The following is a 21,589-nucleotide window of genomic DNA, read 5'->3' as shown; positions in this document are numbered from 1 at the left end:
TCTTGAACAAATGAAATGATAATGATATTTTCAAAATGAATACTTACACCCCTCATAGGGGTCTATGTAAAACAGTCAATTATCAGAATTGCAAGTGTAGTCTAAAAGTGACAAAGAGATATTGTATTCTCTGGTTTGGAATGAGTAGGCCTATTTATGACTGAAAGCAGTTTAAGCAGCTAATTAGCACTAATTAAACCTTTTGAATAAATAATTAGGTCTGTTAATGAAGTAAATTTTGATCACCCTGTATACATAGAAGCAAACATCGCACCCAAAATAAAGTATATTTCTGGTTGGCTTTTTCAATTCAAGCTCTGTTTGATTTTGTGGTCCTCAGATTGAGAAAATATTCCTGAAAAGAAAAATATACCACATGTTCCTTAAAAAGTTCATTTTTACACACTGTATATCGTCTAGTACACCCTGAATATTGATTTCGAATTTTGGTCAGTTTAATCTCTGTTCTTAATGCTTTCCAGAAATAGGCCTACCTGTAATTGGTTCATAAAATGATATAACTATTCATCGCAAAATTGAAAACAATGGCCATACCCGATGTCAGTCAATGGTATATCAAACCACAATATGAACCTGAAGACTCGTCATCAGACTTAGACACTATCCATGCTATCAATGAGGAATTGCTATTACCCCATACCACAGTATTATGTTTATAATCATTCCTAGGCCTTAAGGCTCAAATGCATACAACTTTTTAACTCATTTATGTTAAGTACAAACTTGAGAATAATTATGTTCTTCATTTTAAGTAAATGTCATCATATGTTATTAAGTATACCAAGAAATGAACTAAGTACTCAGCATATAAATTAATTTGTGCCCTCATTGTGGGTTTTAAGACAAAATAAAATAAAGGAAACAAACATCATTCTCCTTTTTACAGTGTCGTTTCTAAAAGCTCATTTTTAAGCCAAAGGTCCTCTCAGTGAATGTGAAATCCAACATTTTTTCTTCATTCACTGCGCCGTCTTTTTTAAAGACATTTCTTGTTTGCTCTTTTTTATTTTTGTTACATTTATAGTATAGAAATAAAATATCATAAACAGTAAATATTACTTTATGTTTTCTTACATGAATAAATAATATATTTAATTTAGTAAAAAACAACATTAAAACGAATTATTGTGAGCAAGGACAGGAAAGGTCATTTAAATTAACCTCGATTTATTACGCCGCTGCATGAATTGTGAATTGGATATCCAATTAATTTGGACATCGCCCATGGAATGAGGTTCCTATACTACATCACATGTACGCTGCAAGCCCAAACAATGGACGGTTCCTGTATAACAGAAACGTAATCTGCACGGAAAGAACCCTTCATTTTGGCGTCGTTTCAGGCCTTTCTCAACCCGATGGCGCCGGGAAACATGAAATCTGAATTCATCGGACTTCAACGAATCAAGATCGAGAGAAAAACTTCTTTGAACCGTAAAGGTTTATCCAAGAACGGGGTTAACTTTGGAGGGGAGTTCCACGACATCAACACGAAATTCAACATGTCTGGTGGTGGTGGTGACAGTAGTACACACAACGGTGTGTGTACTACAAGTCCGACTAGTCCTGTACAAAAACTCTCTCGTCAAGGTGATCTATCTAGGAAGGATTTATTAGCATCAGGTGATCATGTTGGTTTACCTGACAATTTAAAGGTGAAATCGGATCATCAGATCCCGCATTTGAAGTCACTTTCTATGCTTCATTTGGATTTCATTGAGCAACAGCAAAAACAACTTCAAACGCAAGAAAAGGAGATACAAAAGTTACGAAGTGAAAATGACACGGTATGTTTGTATGTTTGTTTTGGTTAAGATTTGAAGTGGGTGTGTACAATTTCTGTAGAAATAGATGAATAGGTCAAACACAATTAATATTTAAATCGCAATTTATTAATTGCAATGACTAGCTGTCAATGACATTGTGAATGTGTCATTCATTGTGAATTTGACAGTTCAACACAGCAGGTGATGGCCTTGGCAGACAATACAGAGAAAAGTCAAGTGCAGTGTGGAATCAAGTACAGGTGTCATAGTGATAATACATAGTGATGTACCCTCTATATATTTAATATAAACTTATGCACAAAACTGTTCCAGTCAGTAACTCTCCAGTCTCCACTCCAGTACGTATCCTTCTTCTACACTCACTTGATCGAGAACTCGAGTTACAAAGTACATTGTACAATCATGGAAATACATAAGCCTAAGGGAGCGATCGTTATTTCTGACCCGGAGGGGGTTCTCCCTGGTAGAAGGTATATAGGGAAAAATTGCCCCTAAAAGCACCCAATTAGGGCAAATTTTGGTGTTTTTTGTGGAAAATTGGTATACTGATGATGGGTGGCAAAAAGTATGTATAGAGAAAGTCGGCATCCGAAAGTCTGCGCGGCACATCCCCGTAATTTTTTGATTAAGAAGTGTCACTTTTCTTCTTTTTTTTTTTAGAATTTTTTATGTCGACACACTGTCGACGCCGGTATACAAATTATATCGACATGTCGACATTAAAAAACGGTGCCGACGACGGCAGTAGTTACGAACCACTGATCGAAATAATCACAACACAAAGCCTATGGCATATCATAATTTGGAACAGGTGTATGAGCCCATCAGGCTTGAACCAGTAACTATTACCGTAACCACTCTGGTATAAGCCCACCCCCCTAGATGGCAGATTTCACTTCAAACATGGAGGTGGGCTTATAACCGGGGAGGGGCTAGTACTTGAATTTAGAAATATGAAAAATCATCCCCATTTGTATATGCCCAATGTACTAGTAATTTCTATCATCTATGTTAATTTCTTAAAATTCTAAGTGTGGAATGTTAATTATCAACTGATATTTTTTTTTATTTGTTCTTAAATGTGAGAGAAAAGCATTGATTTGATTTAAGAACTTGGCCAAAATTTAGTACTGGGCTTATAGCCGAGTGCACCCTTGTTCCCAGAATGTTTTGAAAAATAGGGGGTGGGCTTATACCTGAAGGTGGGCTTATACCCGGGTGGTTACGGTAAATGTTTAGTGTGGACAGGGCTGGAAAAAATGAAAATTTCCCTGGAAGATGATCAAAATTTCCATTCAAAAAGACAAATTTCCCTCCAAATTCTTATGTATTTCTTTGTTTAAGGACCTTAATTTCCCTCCAAACTTACAAATTTCCTGGGAAGGAGCTTCCCACTTTCCACATTTTTCCAGGCCTGATGGTTACTAACATGCACTACGACAGCGAATACAGCAGTTTTACAGTTTAGCATCTAGCATTTCATTCATGGTTTTGAATTTGAGTACAGTAAGCATGACATGGTGGCAATATTAATATAATACTTCGAGATTTGTTTTAAAAGGGGGGGGGGGGATATAAAAAATTGTGAAAGGGGTCATTTGTAGGCCCTATTCATGATTCTGATTAACTTGACAACTATTGTGATCAAGGGATGTAGTGACCCAACAACCAACATGCAACACCAGTTTGAGATTTGGGATATATATTTTTTCAGCCCAAGAAATTTGTTATTGGGCAGGGTTAGAATTTTCTCACTCATCAGTTTCGAGAATCAATCTTGATTCTTGCAAAGGAATTTTGCTGTGTATACTTTGTCAAATATTAAAACTTTTATAAGCGGGTCACCTACTGATGAAATAGGAAAGCAGTATAAAAGCACTACCATACTTTTTATTGATCTTGAAATATAAACAGATATGAATCCTATTTTAGTGTTTTTTGTTTGTTTTGTTTGTTTTATTTCTTCTTTAACCTGGGACACTCAATCAGTTGAAAACACAATTAATCATCTGTTCTTCCTTGAGGCCCAGTGTCCTTCAAAAGTGTTTATTTGGGATCTTTTGAGTGCTCTCTCAGCTACTTGTGCCTTTCGAAACTAGAGTTGATAGTATCATAGTAGCTTCTACATGTAGGTGGCAGTGATTTAATCAATCAATTCTTAAGAACGCATACCATAATTCAAATTGTATGACCTGCACTGCTTGGCAAGGATTAATAGCGCCCTCTTTAGTCTGGGTGGGCGTGAAGATTAAAATGCACACCACCAACTTATACCAACATCAACACCACTATGAGTTTGGCAACTCGCGTTCGCAAATCAAATGGATCTTTCTATATGCACCGATTTTGGATTTGATCAAGTTCTAAATATTTGCAATAAATGTAGTATTTTAGTATTTTAAGTTCATTATTCTTTGTTGACCCCGAGTTACGATAGTCTCGAGTTTTCTGGTAGTTTGCCGTAGATTGTCTAGAAACATGAAATTATTGGCAGTGGCGGTGTGCCCGCATGCCCATTTAGCATGTTTAGATTCGTCCAAGTCTCGTGATCATGCATAATGTATGATGTAATTTTCAATGCCGCTTGCTACACTCTGGACACTGCAATTATCTTCACCAATCTTATAGAAAGTGAAAAAACCCAAATAAACAAACAGAATCAAAAATATAATTGTTTGTGTTTTAGTTGAAAATATTAAAAAGGGAAAATCGAAATCTAGGGGAGGATGAATGAAATGCAGTATCAAGATAGCACCCCCCCGGTGGCTGGAGAGGAATGGGGAGAGGGCGAGCAATATTTGGCAGTGAAAAGAGTGAAAGCGAATTTGATGAACATAATTTGAGGTAATTCATGTATCAAATTGGACATACTAAATAAGTTTTATTTAAGATTTTTTGGGCTGTGCAATAATTATGAGCCGGGGGAAGCAATTTTTCGCATGCGGGAGGGGGGGGGTGGTCGAAGACAAGCAATTTTTCGCGTGTCAGATGCAAATTTTACCCTCCCGGGGGCTTTCAGCCCTAAATTAGTTCATCATGAAAGTAGGCCTAATTTATGTAGTACACTGAAATATGGATTAAAAAAAAAAAAAGAGAGAGATTGGGGTAGATACCTGGGTAAATATGCAAATCCATAACATCAACTTGTAAAAGTGATTTAGTGATTGTATTGTTAATTTCAATTCAATAGTAAAAATAATGGAAGGAAGGGAAGAAACGAATGAAAGGAAACATATTAAAGAAGAAAAAACGTGCTTTTATTTTTAAAATGAGAGAAAGGGCCCATGCAAGTGGAAATTTTATACAGCATGTTTTTTTGTTTTGTTTTTAATATTTTGATAATTTTATAATACTTTTAAAAATATGTTTGTATTATTATCTATAGGCCTACAATTTATATAGAAATATTCCATGCCCTGCCCCGGGTCCATGCAAACTGCAAAGTGGCACATTGCACTATACCTTAAAATCTATGGTTGTACAGATTTTAGTATTTAAAATTGTCCAGACGATATTGATTGACGTATACACATTAATCATTAATTTATATTTGTATTATAAAAATTGGTTTTTATTTGTCCTATGCTACCCACCGCCCAGACCTCTTTCGATTTGCTGTCTTGTATTTAAATATGCATAACCCTGAGTGTTGTTGTTCGAGTTGCTTAAATTTTGACAAAGGCCTTTTAACTTTCAAGTTGAGGTTATACTCCATCGCTGAGCGATGAGCGGTTAGTATTTGACCAATGAAGTAGTGTGCTTTATGCTGCATTAGGGACCTCATTGGCTAGAAACCAATCGCTCGTCGCTCAGCGATGGAGTATAAATTTAGCTTCACGGTCGAAAGGCTAACTACATGTACGGTATGGCTACGTGTCTCTGAATGGGACGTGTACAGTACAGGCACACAGTTCATCAAAATCCCGCTATTGATGTTGTACGTGGGTACCAGCAGTACTGCAATTCTGACGTTTGTTTTGACTTTTGGGAGGTCGTCGCCACTCAAGGAATTATTTAGAAATATTGTGTAGAATTTGGTGATATCAGGCGTTTAGTTAACACCATTTTAGACAAGAGGAACCAGTGATTTAGGCGATTTAACGCCACAAACATCTCCTCTTCTTGGTGTGCTGACTTTATAAACTACACGTGTTATTGTGTGCATCAATCGCGATCACATTCGCTATGGCAAGACCATCAAAAAGAAGTCGAAGCGCTAAGGAAAATCATTACCGAAGAAAAAAGACTGAAGGGATGGAAAAAACATTAAATGAACATTTATCTACATTAATTTTGACTTTTCTGAATGAAAAGGAAAGTAAGCAGAGCAAGGTAGGAATATTGTATTTATAGTTATGGCTCCCGCGACTGCATTGCCTGTCGTGATTGAGTGCATACATTGTACAATCGCGGCTCTTTGTTTTTAATTTAATAGGCCTACGTCCGGTGTGCCCATTTCCTTTGTTTTTCTGCACAACATGGACGGGCTTTACAAATCGGCTCAATTTGTTGCCTATGAATTTAATCAGATATCGTCTGAGCGGTTTTTTAGTCTAGCTTTTAAAAATCAAAAATCGTCTAACGGTTGGTTGCTTCAAGCTGAGAGAGGGTTCAAGGGCATTTCCCTGACGCGTTTTAGCTTAGACTGATCAAAGTCTCAATACAAACAAAATAATGTACAGGTCTGCACAAATGGGCGTTTTGTCATTCCAGGACTTTTATATAAAAGAAGTTTGTATTGCTTTTTTCAATATATATTTAAATATTTTGGTGTTTTCTGTGCACTGAAAATTACCTGGAACTGAAAGACCCTGTACAAAGCAAAATCAATACCGTAAGGATTTCGCAAGGGACCAAGGTTGTCCCCTTTGACAGGCACAGGCGGCGGATGACATGATCGAGCCGGCAACTCGTGAAACCCGCTTCGGCCGTATGGCATTTTCCATATACTGGTTAGTTTTGTGGGGTTCATTATCGAACCCCAACGGTTTTAGCTTGTATTTATATTATTTATCAACATAGGCCTATTTGTTTGTGATATTTCAAGCGTTTTAAAATTTCAAAATAATCCCATTCAATTACACGGTTGACGATGAAAATTTACTGAATTTAGGGAATGCACGTCATACACCACCTGGACAGGCATGAGAAATGTGCATTGGATGGAAAAACCCGGACCGAGAGAAATGAAAATGCAAATGTTAAAAAAACCATTATTTTTTCTGATTTTTTGGTAAATGGTTGGTCAAAAAATAGCAATATTAAGTTTTGTGTTTAGCCCTAGGCTGAAACAAACAAACATGCTATTATTCTGTCGGTCCGTGCCACGTCACTTCCGGTTTATGATGCGACTCACGGTCGAGTGAAAACAAGTCCCTGATTCGATTTTTGTTGGATGATTTCTGTCATTGGTGTTATGTAAATTTCGATCGCAAATAGTCAGTGGAATCAAACAACCGTTTCTCAAGTCTTCAGAGTGGAAGAAACTAAACTTGATTTACCGTTTATATACTGACAAACTTAAAATTAAATTCCATGGTCGAGTGTCGTTTTTTCCGAAATTGAATGTCACTCCAACAACATCGCTATGTAGCCTTCTTCACAGCCGGTTTCTGTTGTTCATAACAAACCGTGAGCTACATGCAGTTTGGGCCCCGAGACTAGAGATAGCCCGGATGTTGGACCGACAGAATACCATATGATTGTACTACAATTTGTAGGGTGGAGCAACTTCGACCAAGTCCATGGGCACATAGATTTCTCATCTTTTTAGAGCAATTTTACGTCTTATTTCTTCATAATGTACATTTTGTGTATTATTGTACGGGTACAGTAATTTTAAGGGGGTACTACACCCCTGCCCAATTTTGTGCCTATTTTTGCATTCTTCTCAAAAATTATAGCACATTGGGGACAAGTAAGATATGAATATTATAGGGGCAAAAACTACAACTACACTGGAAATTTTATTTCAGCACAGACAACAGTTGTGGAGTTACAGTCAAAAATGAGGGAAAGCCAATATTTGATCAATAAATCAATAACTACTTGCCTTGAGTTGCTGAATTTTCAGTAGAGTAGTTGTAGTCCTTGCCCCTATAATATACATATCTTACTTGTCCCCAATGTGCGATAATTTTTGAGAAAAATTGGCCAGGGGTGTAGTACCCCCTTAAGCCGTACAATCTTGTTAAATTAATTTTGTGAATTGTTATCCAATCTATTAATTAAATTCTATAATTATTTTATACACAAGTTATATAAACTTTTTTTTAAAACTATTTTTGTTTCTGTAGTTAAAATGTCGCCTGGAGCGCATGAAGAGACGTACAGTGCTTGCAGGGAAAGGGGATGCACCTAACACACCAACCAATCATATTGTACCAGGCCAAAGAAAAGACTCCTTCTACAAAAGGTATGGTGATGGGTTTGAAGTTACTGGAATTTTTTTCTGTGGGGGGATTTTGCAGGTGTTTTATGTAGACATATATATTATTTATATTGCATTTTACCATATACGGTCAGTGTTCGAAATAAGCACTTATCCTCTTGTCCAAAAATCACTGAGGACAACCATATTGAGCTATGTACTTGAAGAGGAAGCCCCGCCAGAGCAGTTCTTCTGAGGTGATCAGAACCTGCCTGGTTATCACATTAATCAGTAAGGTCATTTCTCATTTTGACAGGTGCTTATTGATGTTTTAATGTTAGTACATCAATTAACACCTGTCAAATTTAGAGATAACCTTGTCAATGATTAATTTGATTACCAGGCAGGTTTGGTTCACCCCAGAAGAACTGCTCTGGCGGGGCTTCCTCTTTAAATCCCCTGGACAACCACTATTTGGATTCTTTGCACTCAAAAACATGACATATATTTTGGGGACAACCAAAATGTTTTGAGGACAAGCAGAATTCATGCTTTAGTATACGGTATATTTTGGTAAAAATATTCAGTAAATTGGAACATATGTTGCTTAATTGTATAAATATTAACTTTGTAAGCCACCTGTGATTTGGCTTATACAGTAGGGCCACAATTTGTGTGTAATAAAATATACTAGTCTAGTTAGGAAATACCTTTTTAGCAGAACCAAGTCAAGAATTTGTTAGTGTTATTTAAAAGAAAAATATGAAAAGTGCGCATTACATTTACAACTGAACTTGCTGTGCATTTCATGGAATGGCTGAGTCTTTTATGTATGTACTACATTGTATGTAGTGGTGAATAATTCGAATAGATTAAATGAGAATGTTCAAGGAATAGTTACCTTACTAAATGCGTTCAAATTAATTTTGTTGAAATATAAAAATTTCAGGAAGCGACCCACCGTTTTTGACCTTCCTCACACGACTCGAAAGCAACTGGCAGCAGCTAACAACCACGAGCAGCACGACTTGAACCAGTCCTTACCAGCTACGCTCTCCAAAGCCAGCAGTACAGCCAAGGCCAAAAGAATACAGCAAAACCGATGGGTCAAACGGGAAAATCCACTGAGATTCTCGCAACGAGGAGCTAAAAATACCAGAGAGACCAAAGATACGGATGCGGAAGATGAGGTGGTGGAGGCACAGGAAGATTCCGTGGAGGAGTCGATGGACGAGGAGAGTTATGAATGGACACCCGTGTTATATCCCTGTCTTAGTGATTTGAGAGTGGATATTAATGAACTTGATTTGCCAGGGGGCAGCAATTCACCAGTACTAGGTATACTAACAGGTGATTACAAGGAGGATGTAACCAAACTATGGCTGCTTTGTACATAATTTAGAACTAGTATGACTACTAGGCCTCCCAGCTCCAATGCTCCAATAATAGTTATTCATAGAAAGCTTGTGTACCCCGTCCTCATTTTTACTCACGCATACACAACATTTTGGGGAAGATCAGAAATAGCAATTTGCCATGGAAGTGGGATTGTGTGTAATCGGATTATCACTGTCAACTGGATCATGTTTTGAGTCCTGAACCACAATTAAATTGATCGCCACACAAAGTCTGCCACGTACTATTATTAGTGATAATGAATAAACTAAAAATCGCAATAGTCAGAAGTCAAAATGAGACAATGCTTTTCCTTTTCCCCAAATCTAGATGGGTACACCCCGTCAGTCCGAAACCCCATCAGTCCGAAACCACCGCTAGTCCGAATTTTAAGCTTACCTAACGCTAACCCTAAACCTAACCCTAATCCTAACCCGGGCCCTAACCCTTACCTTAAACCTAATCCTAACCTGACCCTAACCCTTAAAATTCGGACTAGCGGTGGTTCGGACTGACGGGGTTTCAGACTGACAGTGACGGGGAGACCCCATCTAGATGCATATGTACCCTGTTAATTAAATTGATTAATGCTGAAAATCCACTTGCTGCATGTCTAAAAAGTTGAATTCTATTTTTTTCTCAAACTTTTAACCAAATGTATCATGTGCAGCTTTTCTCTTGATGCATTTGACTTTCTGTACAAAGCTTTGCTTGGGTTATGGTTATCTTTGAAAATTGAATGCATGCCCGTGCATGACAGATGGCAAAGAGATGGCCTTCGTCAGAGACAGCTATTTTGGTTGCACTTTTCTTGCATTTACCTTTACCTTATAATTTATGATTTATTTAAATTTATTTCTTCATATTTGTAAACTACTGTTTTACCAGTTATTGCTTGTATGGGAACAATTTTTGAATGTACCATTTGCACCCTTAACAATTTATCACTAACCCTACTCCAGAGTCCAGAAAAATACAGTGCTAATAGAAAGTAATATTGATTGCGAATAAAAAAAATGTGTTCCTAACTGGCAATAAATGTCAAATATTTGGACAATTTTTGGAAATAGGGCCAAAAACATGCATTTTAGGTGAAAATTTTGAATGCTTAGACTTGTGTCAAGTCTTTGATTTTGTTGACTGCAATTGTAAAAAAATCTGGAAAATTGCATGTTTTGGGCCCTTATTTCCAATAATTGGCCAATATTAAAACTTAACTTTTTAAATTATTGCCTGCTAGTTCCAACTAACCAATTAGGATTGGGTTATGTTTCATACTATTTTTGAATCAAAAAATTAGTGCTGTATTTTATTGGAATCAGGAGAAGTCCCAACCCCTTTATCCTTTAATAGCATAAACTTGGAGCAGAAAACAGGGGAAAATCCAATTTTTACCAAATTAAGCTTAATACATTTAAATTTTTGGCTATTGTGAATGTACTTTCAGCAAAAGGCTCACATAAACCATCTTTGACTAATTATTTCCTTTATTTACTTGCTTTTAGGCCCATAGTACTCTTAAAATCCAATGAAATTAACTATTTATTAGCTCTCAGATCTGCAGAAACATCTTGTTTGTTTACATCTTGGTGGAGCATTTCTAGAAAGTTGACAATTGGAATTTCCTGGAATTGGTCAATTTTACTCATTTAGGGATTTTTAGAAACAGTTTGACTTTGCAATGTTAGAAAATGGAAAACTTGCCAGTCTAGCATAAATATACCCTTCATTCCAGCTACAATGTATGACCTCACAAATACAAAAAAATTAGGATGCATAGGTATTCAAAAGTTGTTCAAATGGGAAACTACAAGTGCTTCTTCAGGGTCAGAATTTCGTTTCACAGTGCGAGAATCAATCTTGATTCTTGCAGAATAAATGTGCGGGAATCGCAAATCAACTTCTGTGTAAACTACAAACGTTTGCGGGAATCAACTTTGATTCATGCAAATCTGTTTACGAGAATCGATTCTCTGATTCACGCCGAAATTCTGACCCTACTTCTTCATTGCTTGCATGTAATACTCAAATTGCTGAAATCAGCTGTATATTATACAACCATATGGATGTATATTACTATAATTGCCTATGCTTGTTTAAGTTTAGACATTTTTATCCAATTTATAGTTCCGTCATGGAGGCAGCGATCGATGAGTGCAAGCTCTGCAGATAATACAGGGGTAAGCCAATACATGCACTTAGCGATAAAAATAAATAAGTAGATGTTGACAATCTGACAAGCTAAACCAAAATGTCTTCACAATTCGGACTTGGCATTTTATGGTACTAATATCACAAGTTGTATGTTAAAAAATTGTTGATTGTATTTGTAGGTGAACAGGTCATTTTTGTAGGTTAATGTCAAACCAATAAGGTGTGTTTTTGCAATTTTATCCAACATATATTTGGGCCCAAAAAACCATGTTTTTATTAATAAAAAAAAGGGGGTGTCCCCTTGTAAAAATTTAAGGGGACGTGTCCTTCCTACTAGTGCCGCCTATGAATGTAAGTCCCACATAGAACTAGTGTTAAATGGCCAAAATAGCAAGCAGGTTTCTTTCACTTTATACCTCGTTATTTGAGCTAAAATGGTGATTAGCCTGGTCCTTCTAAAATTAACATGAACCAGGAGCAATTTTGAATTTGATGCAGTAGTGCTGGACCTGCTGGTATGCTGTATTGTATATGCAGTAAAATGATTTACTATTTGAAAATTGCTCCTGTTTCTTTAGAAATTGCTCCTGGTTCTTGTAAAATCCCTGTGAACCAGGAGCAATGTTCAAAAACAAATTGCCCCTGGTTATAGTCCCCTTATTTCAAGACTTGCTGAGTAGAGATTATTTCAGCATTTTGGTTAAAAAATAACATTAAAATTTGACGGAAATCATACATTAAATGGCTTTTAATTGCGTATTATTTCCAATCAATTGACAACAGGAGGAGATTACAGATGAAGCGTTTGATAAGAGGCACAGCAAGCTAGAGGTAGACGAAAGAAAACGAAAGAGATGGGACTTCCAAAGAATACGAGAATTACGCGAGCATGAGAGGCTAGAACGCAATGCCAGGCGGAAAGAGTTGGGAGCATGGGAAAACACGATAATGACATTCTGTCCAGATTCAACAGAAGGTACGTTTGGTTTTTGTTCAAGAATCAAACTTTGAATTGATTCTTGCAAAAGTTTTGGCCATCCAATCTTTCTACATGTATAATTATAGGAATCAAGTTTCATTTTGAGGTCACCAGGGGTCATCTGAGGTACAAGTTTACTGACCGCCCAGCCAGGGGGATCGCGTGGTTCGAGAACTGCCTATAATATTTTGGAATGGTTTACCACAGGTCAACCTTAATTAATTCTGTAAATTGCCATAAAAATGTTCAGCTTTCAGGTGTAAATTTAACTCTTTATGGCTGTGGATGTATAAATTTTGGCTTTGAAAAAAGGCAAGTAACAGGAAACATGATACTAATTCCATGTAACATATATTTCACATTACAGCTCGTAAAATTCAAGTAGAGGAGACGATACCATTAGTAGCATTTGGTGCCCATGTTCCTGTCAGCGAGACCGAGTAAGTACTAAATGTAAATGCAGGGTTCGGTTTTTGCCGGCAAAAACCTGTTTTTGCCGGCAAAGTGGCAAAAACCTGGCAAAAACTGTTTTTGCCAGTTTTTGCCTGGTTTAAACCGGCAAAAATGGCAAAAAATGGCAAAAACTCACATATAGTCACTCAAATATTAAAAAGTGGCACAGAAAGCTCATAAACAGCAGCACACAACTTTTAATGAATCACCAACATATTATTTGTCTCAAGTCCTTGAAATAAAAAAGTTTTGAATTTTATACATGCCTTAAATGCACAATGAAAATGCATGCCTTTAATTTCTGAATATATTGCTGATAATTACAAAATCTGGCCTTGTTACACTCGGGAACTTATTTTTGTAACTTAATAATTTGTTTTGAGATGAAAAAAATGAAATATAAATCACTTTTTTAGTTTTTGCCATTTTTGCCGGCAAAAACTGGCAAAAACTGTTTTTGCCAAGTGGTTAAAACCGCGGTTTAAACCGCGGTTTTTTCCACCTGCGGCAAAAACCTGCGAACCCTGTGTAAATGTGATCCCAACATCATTTCATGATACAAAAATTACAGTTGATTAGTATGCAATACAAATTATTTGGTTCTGTGCATCACAAAAATCCCTGTCAGAATGGGCACATTTTCATAAAGACAAAGAGCATTCCATGCTACTTATGCACAGTGAATGATGCGTTTGTGTGCTGCATGCAATTTTGCCACAGCTCTCTTCTACAGACCTAGAAATTGAAATCGTCAAGATGCAGAAGTAGGTTATCCTGTCCAAAGGCCAATACTGGACCACTTGCCATAATACTCATAATATTTCTGCTACATGCATGATGGTCCATTCAAATCAGATACACTTTGTTTCATCTCAAATTTGGTTGGGATTTTCAATGCTTTTATGCATTTACGCCACAAGAATGCCGACAAGCCACCCTGATGTATGCATACGCTCTGCAGGATAAGGTTAGCTCACATCATTTGAGGCTGTGACCACCGAGATTCGCAGCTACTTCACTCCTAATCTTGAGGGGAAGCAAATTATATGTAGACTTTTGGCAAGTAGTAGCCATGTTACACCTTGTCCTGAAGCATTTACAGCTAAATGGGCTAGTGTCTTAATTTCCAGTTGAATGAGTTCTGAGTGTGATTCTGTCATTACAAAGTTCTAATGAATTTCATCTGACATACTTTTTGTTCACACGATCTGCAGGGTTTTCGATGTTCCTTGGTTCGACGCTAAGAACAGAGAGACGGCAGACACGATGAGGAAGACGAGGAGTCGAGCTTGTAAAAAGTAGTCCCAACTACCCGAAACCCACATTCCACCTAGATTTATAGTTGTAGTTTGTTATAGTGTTTTCAATTTTCAGTGTTTTACCAAAAGCTTTTGCTAGTGGCAAAATGAACGTGTAGAGTTACATAAGCCACATGGGCATTAAAATTTTATACAATCAAAATTGTAACAGGGTTTTTTTTTTCAAATTTATCGTCAACATTGAGAGCAGTGTTTTGTTAAGGGATCTAAAATGAGCGTTTATTATTGCGTTTCGACAGTATTTTTTGTGGGACATGAGAGCACCTCAGACCTATCGAATTGCATTCTGAATACGAAGCATGTCTTTCTGATATCAAATAATTTTCATTTTTGAAAATCACAATATAATACAAATTTTATGACAAATTATAAAAATTTGATATTTTTCAAATTTTGATATATAACAGTCCTCGAGTAATTTATATAAATCTAATGATATATTCTTAAAGTGTATGTAGCAGGGAGGAAAAGCCGACGGTCAATTGAAAATTTTGACCTTTCATATTGAAGATATAGATTTTTTCCCAAAAAGACCTAATTTTTTTTTTGTGTTTTGGGAAAAAAATCCATATCTTCAATACGAAAGGTCAAAATTTTCAATTGATCGTCGCATTTCATCCCACCTACATACATCGTTAAGTATAAATCATCAGATTTATAAGGTTTACTTCGAGTACTGTTAAATATCAAAAATATCAATTTTAATGATTTGCCATAAAACGTGTATTAAATTGCGAATTTCAAAAACCAAAATTATTTGATATCAGAATGACATTCTTCGTATTCAGAATGCAATTCGATATGTCTGATGTGCTCTAATGTCCCAAAATAAATACTGTCCAAACGTTCATACCCCAGCCCTTAAGTACTTTAAAAGTGGAAATTTTCGCTAAAAATGCATGAATCGTGAATGTAAAACAAGCAAAGTAGTTTCAAATCTGCGAAGCGTGAAAATTTATTTTATACAAGCGAATATTTCCACTTTTAACAGTATGCTTTTATCCAGTGAATTAAACAAAAATTTATCCGTACAAAAAATTTAAGTATGATAAAACTAAAATCCAACCTGTGCCTGCTGGTTGGGCATATATCTTTTGTATTGAAATCATGTGGTAGAGTTTGATGGTGTGCCTCAAGGTTCGCGTCATTGGTCCACCTTTGTTAAAGTGTGCAGGATTTTAAAATCGCAGCGTGCTTTCTAATACGATGGCAACTTAATTTTGATAATCTCTAATTATTGTTGTTTTTCTAAGCACCTTGTTTATCATCACAAATATTTTGTAATCTTTGCACTTGAATATTAATCATGTTAATATCTGTTGTTGTTGTTTTTCTTACATTGTGTAATTATGACTGTTAAAAATGAGAGAAACGGCTATTTGAGAATTTAATCACCATGAAAAAAAAGTTGTCCTAATCTTCCATGGATGAGGTGTCCATATTATGTTTATGTACAGTATTCTTGTAAATAAAGTTTTATAAAAAATTATTATGAAAAAATTATTTAAAAAAAAATTTGTGGCAAAATTGTGAACAAGGTAATTCAAATTCTGCAGGCTAGATGTAGATATGCAATTTTGTTTTATGTGGCTCTAATTTCCTTAATTATACTCAGGAAAGCAATTGAATGAACATAGGCATGTAGAAAGATAGTGCTCCCACCACATAACAATGACAACATGCCCACAGCATGTTTATCATGTTTATGGGATAGAGCGGATGCATAGAATTCATAGGCGGCAGAAGCAAGGGAGGACACATCCATCCCTTAATTTTTTGCAAGGGGGACATCCCCCTAAAAATCATAACATAAGAAAAAATAAAGCAATAATTGCCCTTTACATTTGCCTACTTAATACAAATATGTTTTCAGGCCCAAATAGGGCAAAATTGTGTGCACTTCACATACACAGGCCCACAAAATAACAAAACACATTTTATTTGGGGCAAAGATGGTCTGAAATTGATTTTTTTTCCACACACAATTTTAATGCTTCCGCCTCCACTAGAATAGCATACCTGTCATATTTTGTTCATGCAATTGAATTTCTGACTGTAGATGCCTATTTGTAATTTGTTATTTTCTACCTATGCCATACATGAATGGTAGGGACATTTCATGATTATGAAACAAAATTAGCTAAAAGACCAAATAATGTGACTGATTTACAAAGAAAGAAATTGGGTGAAAATGGGGATGAAATCCAAAAATGTATAATCAAGTATAAAAAATGTTTCAGTTGTGACCAAACTTTCCAGTAGTAGAATGATGAGTATTACATTAATTACTGTGTTATAACCCCATGGACACTACCAGACTTGGCCTCTAAGACCTATTTTGATTGGTTACAAAGAGTGCTATAACATGCATTGAGCCAATCAGAGATGTGGTAAGGGCATAATGGGATTAGCTTAACATTTCTAAGGGATCTAAAAGCTATATTTTGATTGGTTATTCAGATGATTATATGATGTATCAACCAATCAAGGGCGCTCTAAGAAAGGAAATAGTGCCCATGGTTAATTCCACACTTTGCAGGGTAAGAATTTCATTCATAAGTTGTACAAAACCAAATGCTAGCTTATTTTTTTGTGATGGTAAAAAATACCATCTCTAAAGGGCAGTCTATAACATTAAAACAGATGCAGCTGCTAATTTTCCATTGACATTTTCCGCAGAAAGAAAATGTTGAGAAGGAGAAAAAAAAGCCCTGAACATAGCTACTAGTAATCATTTAATGTCCGAATATCGACTGCTCAGTGCCAGAAGTGGGGAAGTGTAATAGATGCCCTGTGAACATTTGACAAATTACACACAGTGTATTGTATTCATCTACACGTGACAGCTATTGCACTTCCCTCTTCTGGCTCCGAGCAGTCAATATAGCCTGGCCTTTACTGAGAATTTTAATAGGCAGTTGATATTTGTTTATTGACCGCTCTTGTAGAACTGGCTCAGTTGCCGCTGATCGCAATGCGTCTGCGCTTCGACCACAAAACGGAGCTAGTGCTGCCACTCTTTTGTACTTCATTTACATAATTTATGGACTAAATTGACAGTGGAAGCTAGTTTTTAGATGGAAATCATGCCAAATGTGAGACTGCAGTTGCTTATCGACGGGTTGGTGTAAAAAGGCCCAGTCTGCAATAGCTGCCAGGTGTCATTTAAATGCGTACAATAGAGAATACACAGACATTGTAAGGTGTGCATAGGGCAGCTATTGCAGGTAGGGCATTATTGCACTAATGTTTTGTTATATCGATGTATAATCAGTACAGTACTTTCAGTATCAGTTCAGTTTAGCAGCTTCAAGTTTAATTCAAGTCATACATATAGCCTGATGGTAGAACACGCCCTGTAACTTTTTCCTAATATCTCATCATGCACTTTTCCAGGGGCAAGCCTAAAATTTCTCATTTTTTAGGCTTTTGTGTTCTTCAGCCTTAAAAATGACTGGGCAGTCATTCTCAAGGCTAAAGAACACAAAAACCATGTATTTAACAATGCTTTGGAATTAGGGGCACCAAAGCCTGAGATTGGAATTCCAGTTTCCTTTCTCACGAAGTAAGGGCTAAGAGTAAAATTGTACAATTGTGTTTGGGAGTGGCCTTCTCTCTTTTCTCTTTTCCTAGCTATTTTCTTCCATTTCTTGCTTTGTTTATCAAAGCTATCTAGGCCAGCATGCATATATTAGCCTACACTGGCTATCCAGGCTTGTGCATTTGTATGAGCTTGGAACGGTCCATGGTTTTCCACGGATTAGCATGTGTTCCTCACGGACCAACCTGGGTAAACAAACAAACAGAAGCCACAGTCTCTGAATTTTGTGTTCTCTCATCTCTGCACACAAGTTATGTAAGTAACCTCCAGAACCAGTGCATCATGGGATATTAGGTCATTGACATTTGAAACAAAGGGACAACATCGTGAGAGGTTTAGAAATCAAATGATGCCAATGCCAACATGCATATGCCAACATGCAAAAGTTGCCATATCCGGTTTCTGAGCAGTGAGCATAGACACTTATGCTGGTTTCATACTTCCATGCCGCTGCAAGTGGTATGACGCATGAACGGTGCAGCCAAACGGACACAATCAAGACTTATGATTGGTTGAAAGTTCATGCCGCTTGCCGCAGCGGCACGCAAGTATGACAGGGGCATAACCATGTTTACTAGAATGTGCTATTCCAGCTAAAATTCATACACCCCCTCGTGGAAGACATGACCTTAATCTCCCACACGGAGTGTAAATTTCAAATTGGGTTACCTGAATGGGTGTCTCCATTTGAAATCTACACCCCCTGTGTGGGAGATTAGGGTCATGTATTTCATAGGGGGTGTATGGATTCTAATTGGAATAGCCCAATGCTTTTACCTTATTTCACCTCCCGTTCAGTAGGTGCGTACTACCATGTTGTGAGGGCCATCATGTTAGGGACCGTTCACAAACACTTGTTAGGGGGGCCTGATGCAAAAGGGGGGCCGTGAAAAATTTTGACCCTCCTAAGGGGAGCCCTGAAAAAAATGACCACAAATTTTCCTGGGAAAATTGAGTTTATATGCTTTTCTATGGGGTTGACCCATAATTTTCATGTCCAACAGGGGGGCCCTGAACTTTTGGATATCTGTAAAGGGGGGGGGGTGAATTGTTTTTTTGCATGAGCCCCCTAACAAGTGTTTGTGAACAGTCCCTTAGGTAAATGAGTTGAACAGTCCCTTAATCAGGTAAATGATTATTTAGTGCCACATACAATGACTAAAGTATTCAATCATGACAATGTTGTTATCTGTGTTTGGCTTACTTGTAGCCAGTTGTATTACATGGTAGAATAAAACATTTTGAATGTAAAACAGTAAGAAAAGTGTGACCTTGTCTCTTTATTGAATGAAAATTCACTTATTTTAAGACGGATGTTTCCTTCAAAAATTGAAGGAACAAATAAGATATGCTGTGCGCAAAAGAATTAAGGTACCAGTTATGTTCTCCCCGTATATCCTAAACAAAGACAGATATGTCATAATTGGAACCAAGAGCTGCATATTTTGGCTCGAATTTCAGACCCCATTGAAATCATTCAAGAAATAGATACGATTCAAAAACCCAAGGAAGATGCAAATTCGAAAGTTGCACTATTTTGCACTTGAATTTTATTTGGTTCCTTTTGACTGAGCATGAAAAATTCCTGGTACAATTTCAGATTTTTAACCCCCCAAAAAGGTGAATTTTGCTATTTCATGGGGCAGTGTGTGCGTAGACTATGCCATAGTCGATTTTTGATAAATAAAAATACGTTATTAATCATGATGAACGCATTCAGTTGAACTCGAATTTATACTGATATTTATTTCATCAAAATACTAGTATAAAATGGTTATGAAAAAGTTTATATAATTATATTTGTGACAGTAAAAGTAAAGTATACATATAGGCTTATATTATTGAATGCAACATATCATAATAGCATAACTGTAATGGCACTCCAATACTGAACAATTCTAATTTTAGAATCTGCCAGTTTATTACGATTTAAAATCGACTATGGACTTTCACTTTTAAGCAGAACTGTACCCCGGGACTCACACACTGTCAATCATACTTGTTTATCAATAAAATCTAACCACAAGACTAAGCATGGTGGTACAATACGCGCTAGATGCATACGTTCATCCACCAGCACAAAAGCGCCGCATTCCCTAGATAGTTGTGTACCATGTATAGTTATAATGGTACCAGTACGCGTCGGGAGGATTTAAACAATAACGAGATCTGGGCGACCAATCACAAGCCAGATTCATTTTTAAAGATGCATTACATCATCACTAATTTTAGTTAGGCCAGAAATTGGCCTAACTCTCAAGGCAAAGTCAGTAGTCCACTTGGGAAGCTAACATACAGAGGGAGTACGGTGACTGAAAAGATGATCAGTTGTGAAAATCTATCAATTGTGCACAAATTATTTAAATCGGACTTTTAAGCTTAAATGCAATATCCAAAGTATGCACATTCATGACAATGGGCAAGTGGACTACGGAGTAGTCTAGTGTGTGCGAAGTGTTCAAAATTGTTGTTTTTTAGGTTTTTGAGCCATCAAACTTTACATACTTCTGTGCCCGACTTTCATTATTTGTTCCAGTGTACCTTTTGCATTGTGAAGTGGGCCTACATCTGATGTTTTTGCCAGTTTAACACTTCTGTGAACTTTTGAATTGTTTTTTGTTAGCTATCAAACTTTGATTTGAAAATTCTTATTCTTTGATACTTTTCCATAGCCACCAAAATTATTGCACCCCCCCCCCCAAGTTCACTGAGACTTGTGGCATGACGACAGAATACACAGATTTAGGGTTTCTCTCCCAGAAGTCAAATTGTGCCGAAATTCCTTCCCACAATGCAATATGCGTATTGCATAACAAAGGAGATCGATTAACCTCCAAACTGTATCTATTGTTATGCAAAACGCTTATTGCATTGTGGGAAGGAATTTCGGCACAAATTGACTTCCGGTAGAGAAACCCTAAATCCGCGCATTGAGGATACTAGGGAAGACTGTTGCAAAACAATGTCAAAACTTCAGCCTGATTTCAGGTCATGCACTTGGGAGGGGGGCATACACAGGATATATTTTGGGTGATATGGGACTTCCAAAAAGTGGATCTTTTTCGATGAAAAATGCACTTGCTCGGATTTTGAAACTAGTGGACCTAAACTCACTAAAATTTGCCGTTTCTTGGCCTTTTTGAACCAAAAAAGTGGACCTTTGTCGTTTTTTGGACCTTTTTATTTTTTGGGGGGGGGGGCTTGCTGCACACCTTACGTATGTGACTGCATGTATTGTTTTCTCCAGCAACTTGATGAACAGAACACTGTAAAATTCAGATTTGTGCTTTTTTTGGAACAAATATAAATGTGCCATTGAAGCAGACAAATGGCAAGTGTGCAAGCAACTCATAAAATTGGACATTGAAATGATAGGCGCTGTAATGTAATAATGTAAAACACACTAATTCAATGTCCAGACCAACTGAAATTTTTGAAATAAGCTTTTTTCATGGAAATCTATTGAACTATAAAAAGAGGATGCTACAACCACAAAATACCCCTTTAATA

General features: G+C 36.8%; 1 protein-coding gene across 3 annotated transcripts; it reads left to right on the top strand.

Annotated features, from left to right (window-relative positions):
- Nucleotides 1–1,290: 1,290 nt before the first annotated feature.
- On the top strand, nt 1,291–14,673 carry LOC140159392 (male-specific lethal 1 homolog). 3 transcript variants are annotated; one of them, XM_072182852.1, is made up of 7 exons: nt 1,291–1,808; nt 8,105–8,223; nt 9,128–9,516; nt 11,701–11,753; nt 12,511–12,703; nt 13,074–13,146; nt 14,374–14,673. In XM_072182852.1, exons 1-7 carry the CDS (start codon nt 1,380–1,382, stop codon nt 14,459–14,461), a joined length of 1,344 nt encoding a protein of 447 aa, XP_072038953.1. In that variant the 5' UTR covers nt 1,291–1,379; the 3' UTR covers nt 14,462–14,673. The 3 variants fall into 3 exon arrangements, with proteins under 3 accessions (XP_072038953.1, XP_072038952.1, XP_072038954.1); XM_072182851.1 differs by having other exon boundaries at nt 9,128–9,528; XM_072182853.1 differs by lacking the exon at nt 1,291–1,808 and adding an exon at nt 5,594–6,140 and having other exon boundaries at nt 9,128–9,528.
- Nucleotides 14,674–21,589: the final 6,916 nt, after the last annotated feature.

This window comes from Amphiura filiformis, chromosome 8 (assembly GCF_039555335.1).
Source record: "Amphiura filiformis chromosome 8, Afil_fr2py, whole genome shotgun sequence".
Lineage (NCBI taxonomy): Eukaryota > Metazoa > Echinodermata > Ophiuroidea > Amphilepidida > Amphiuridae > Amphiura > Amphiura filiformis.
Note: the sequence above shows the minus strand (reverse complement) of the source record. Positions and strands in the feature narration are given on the sequence as shown.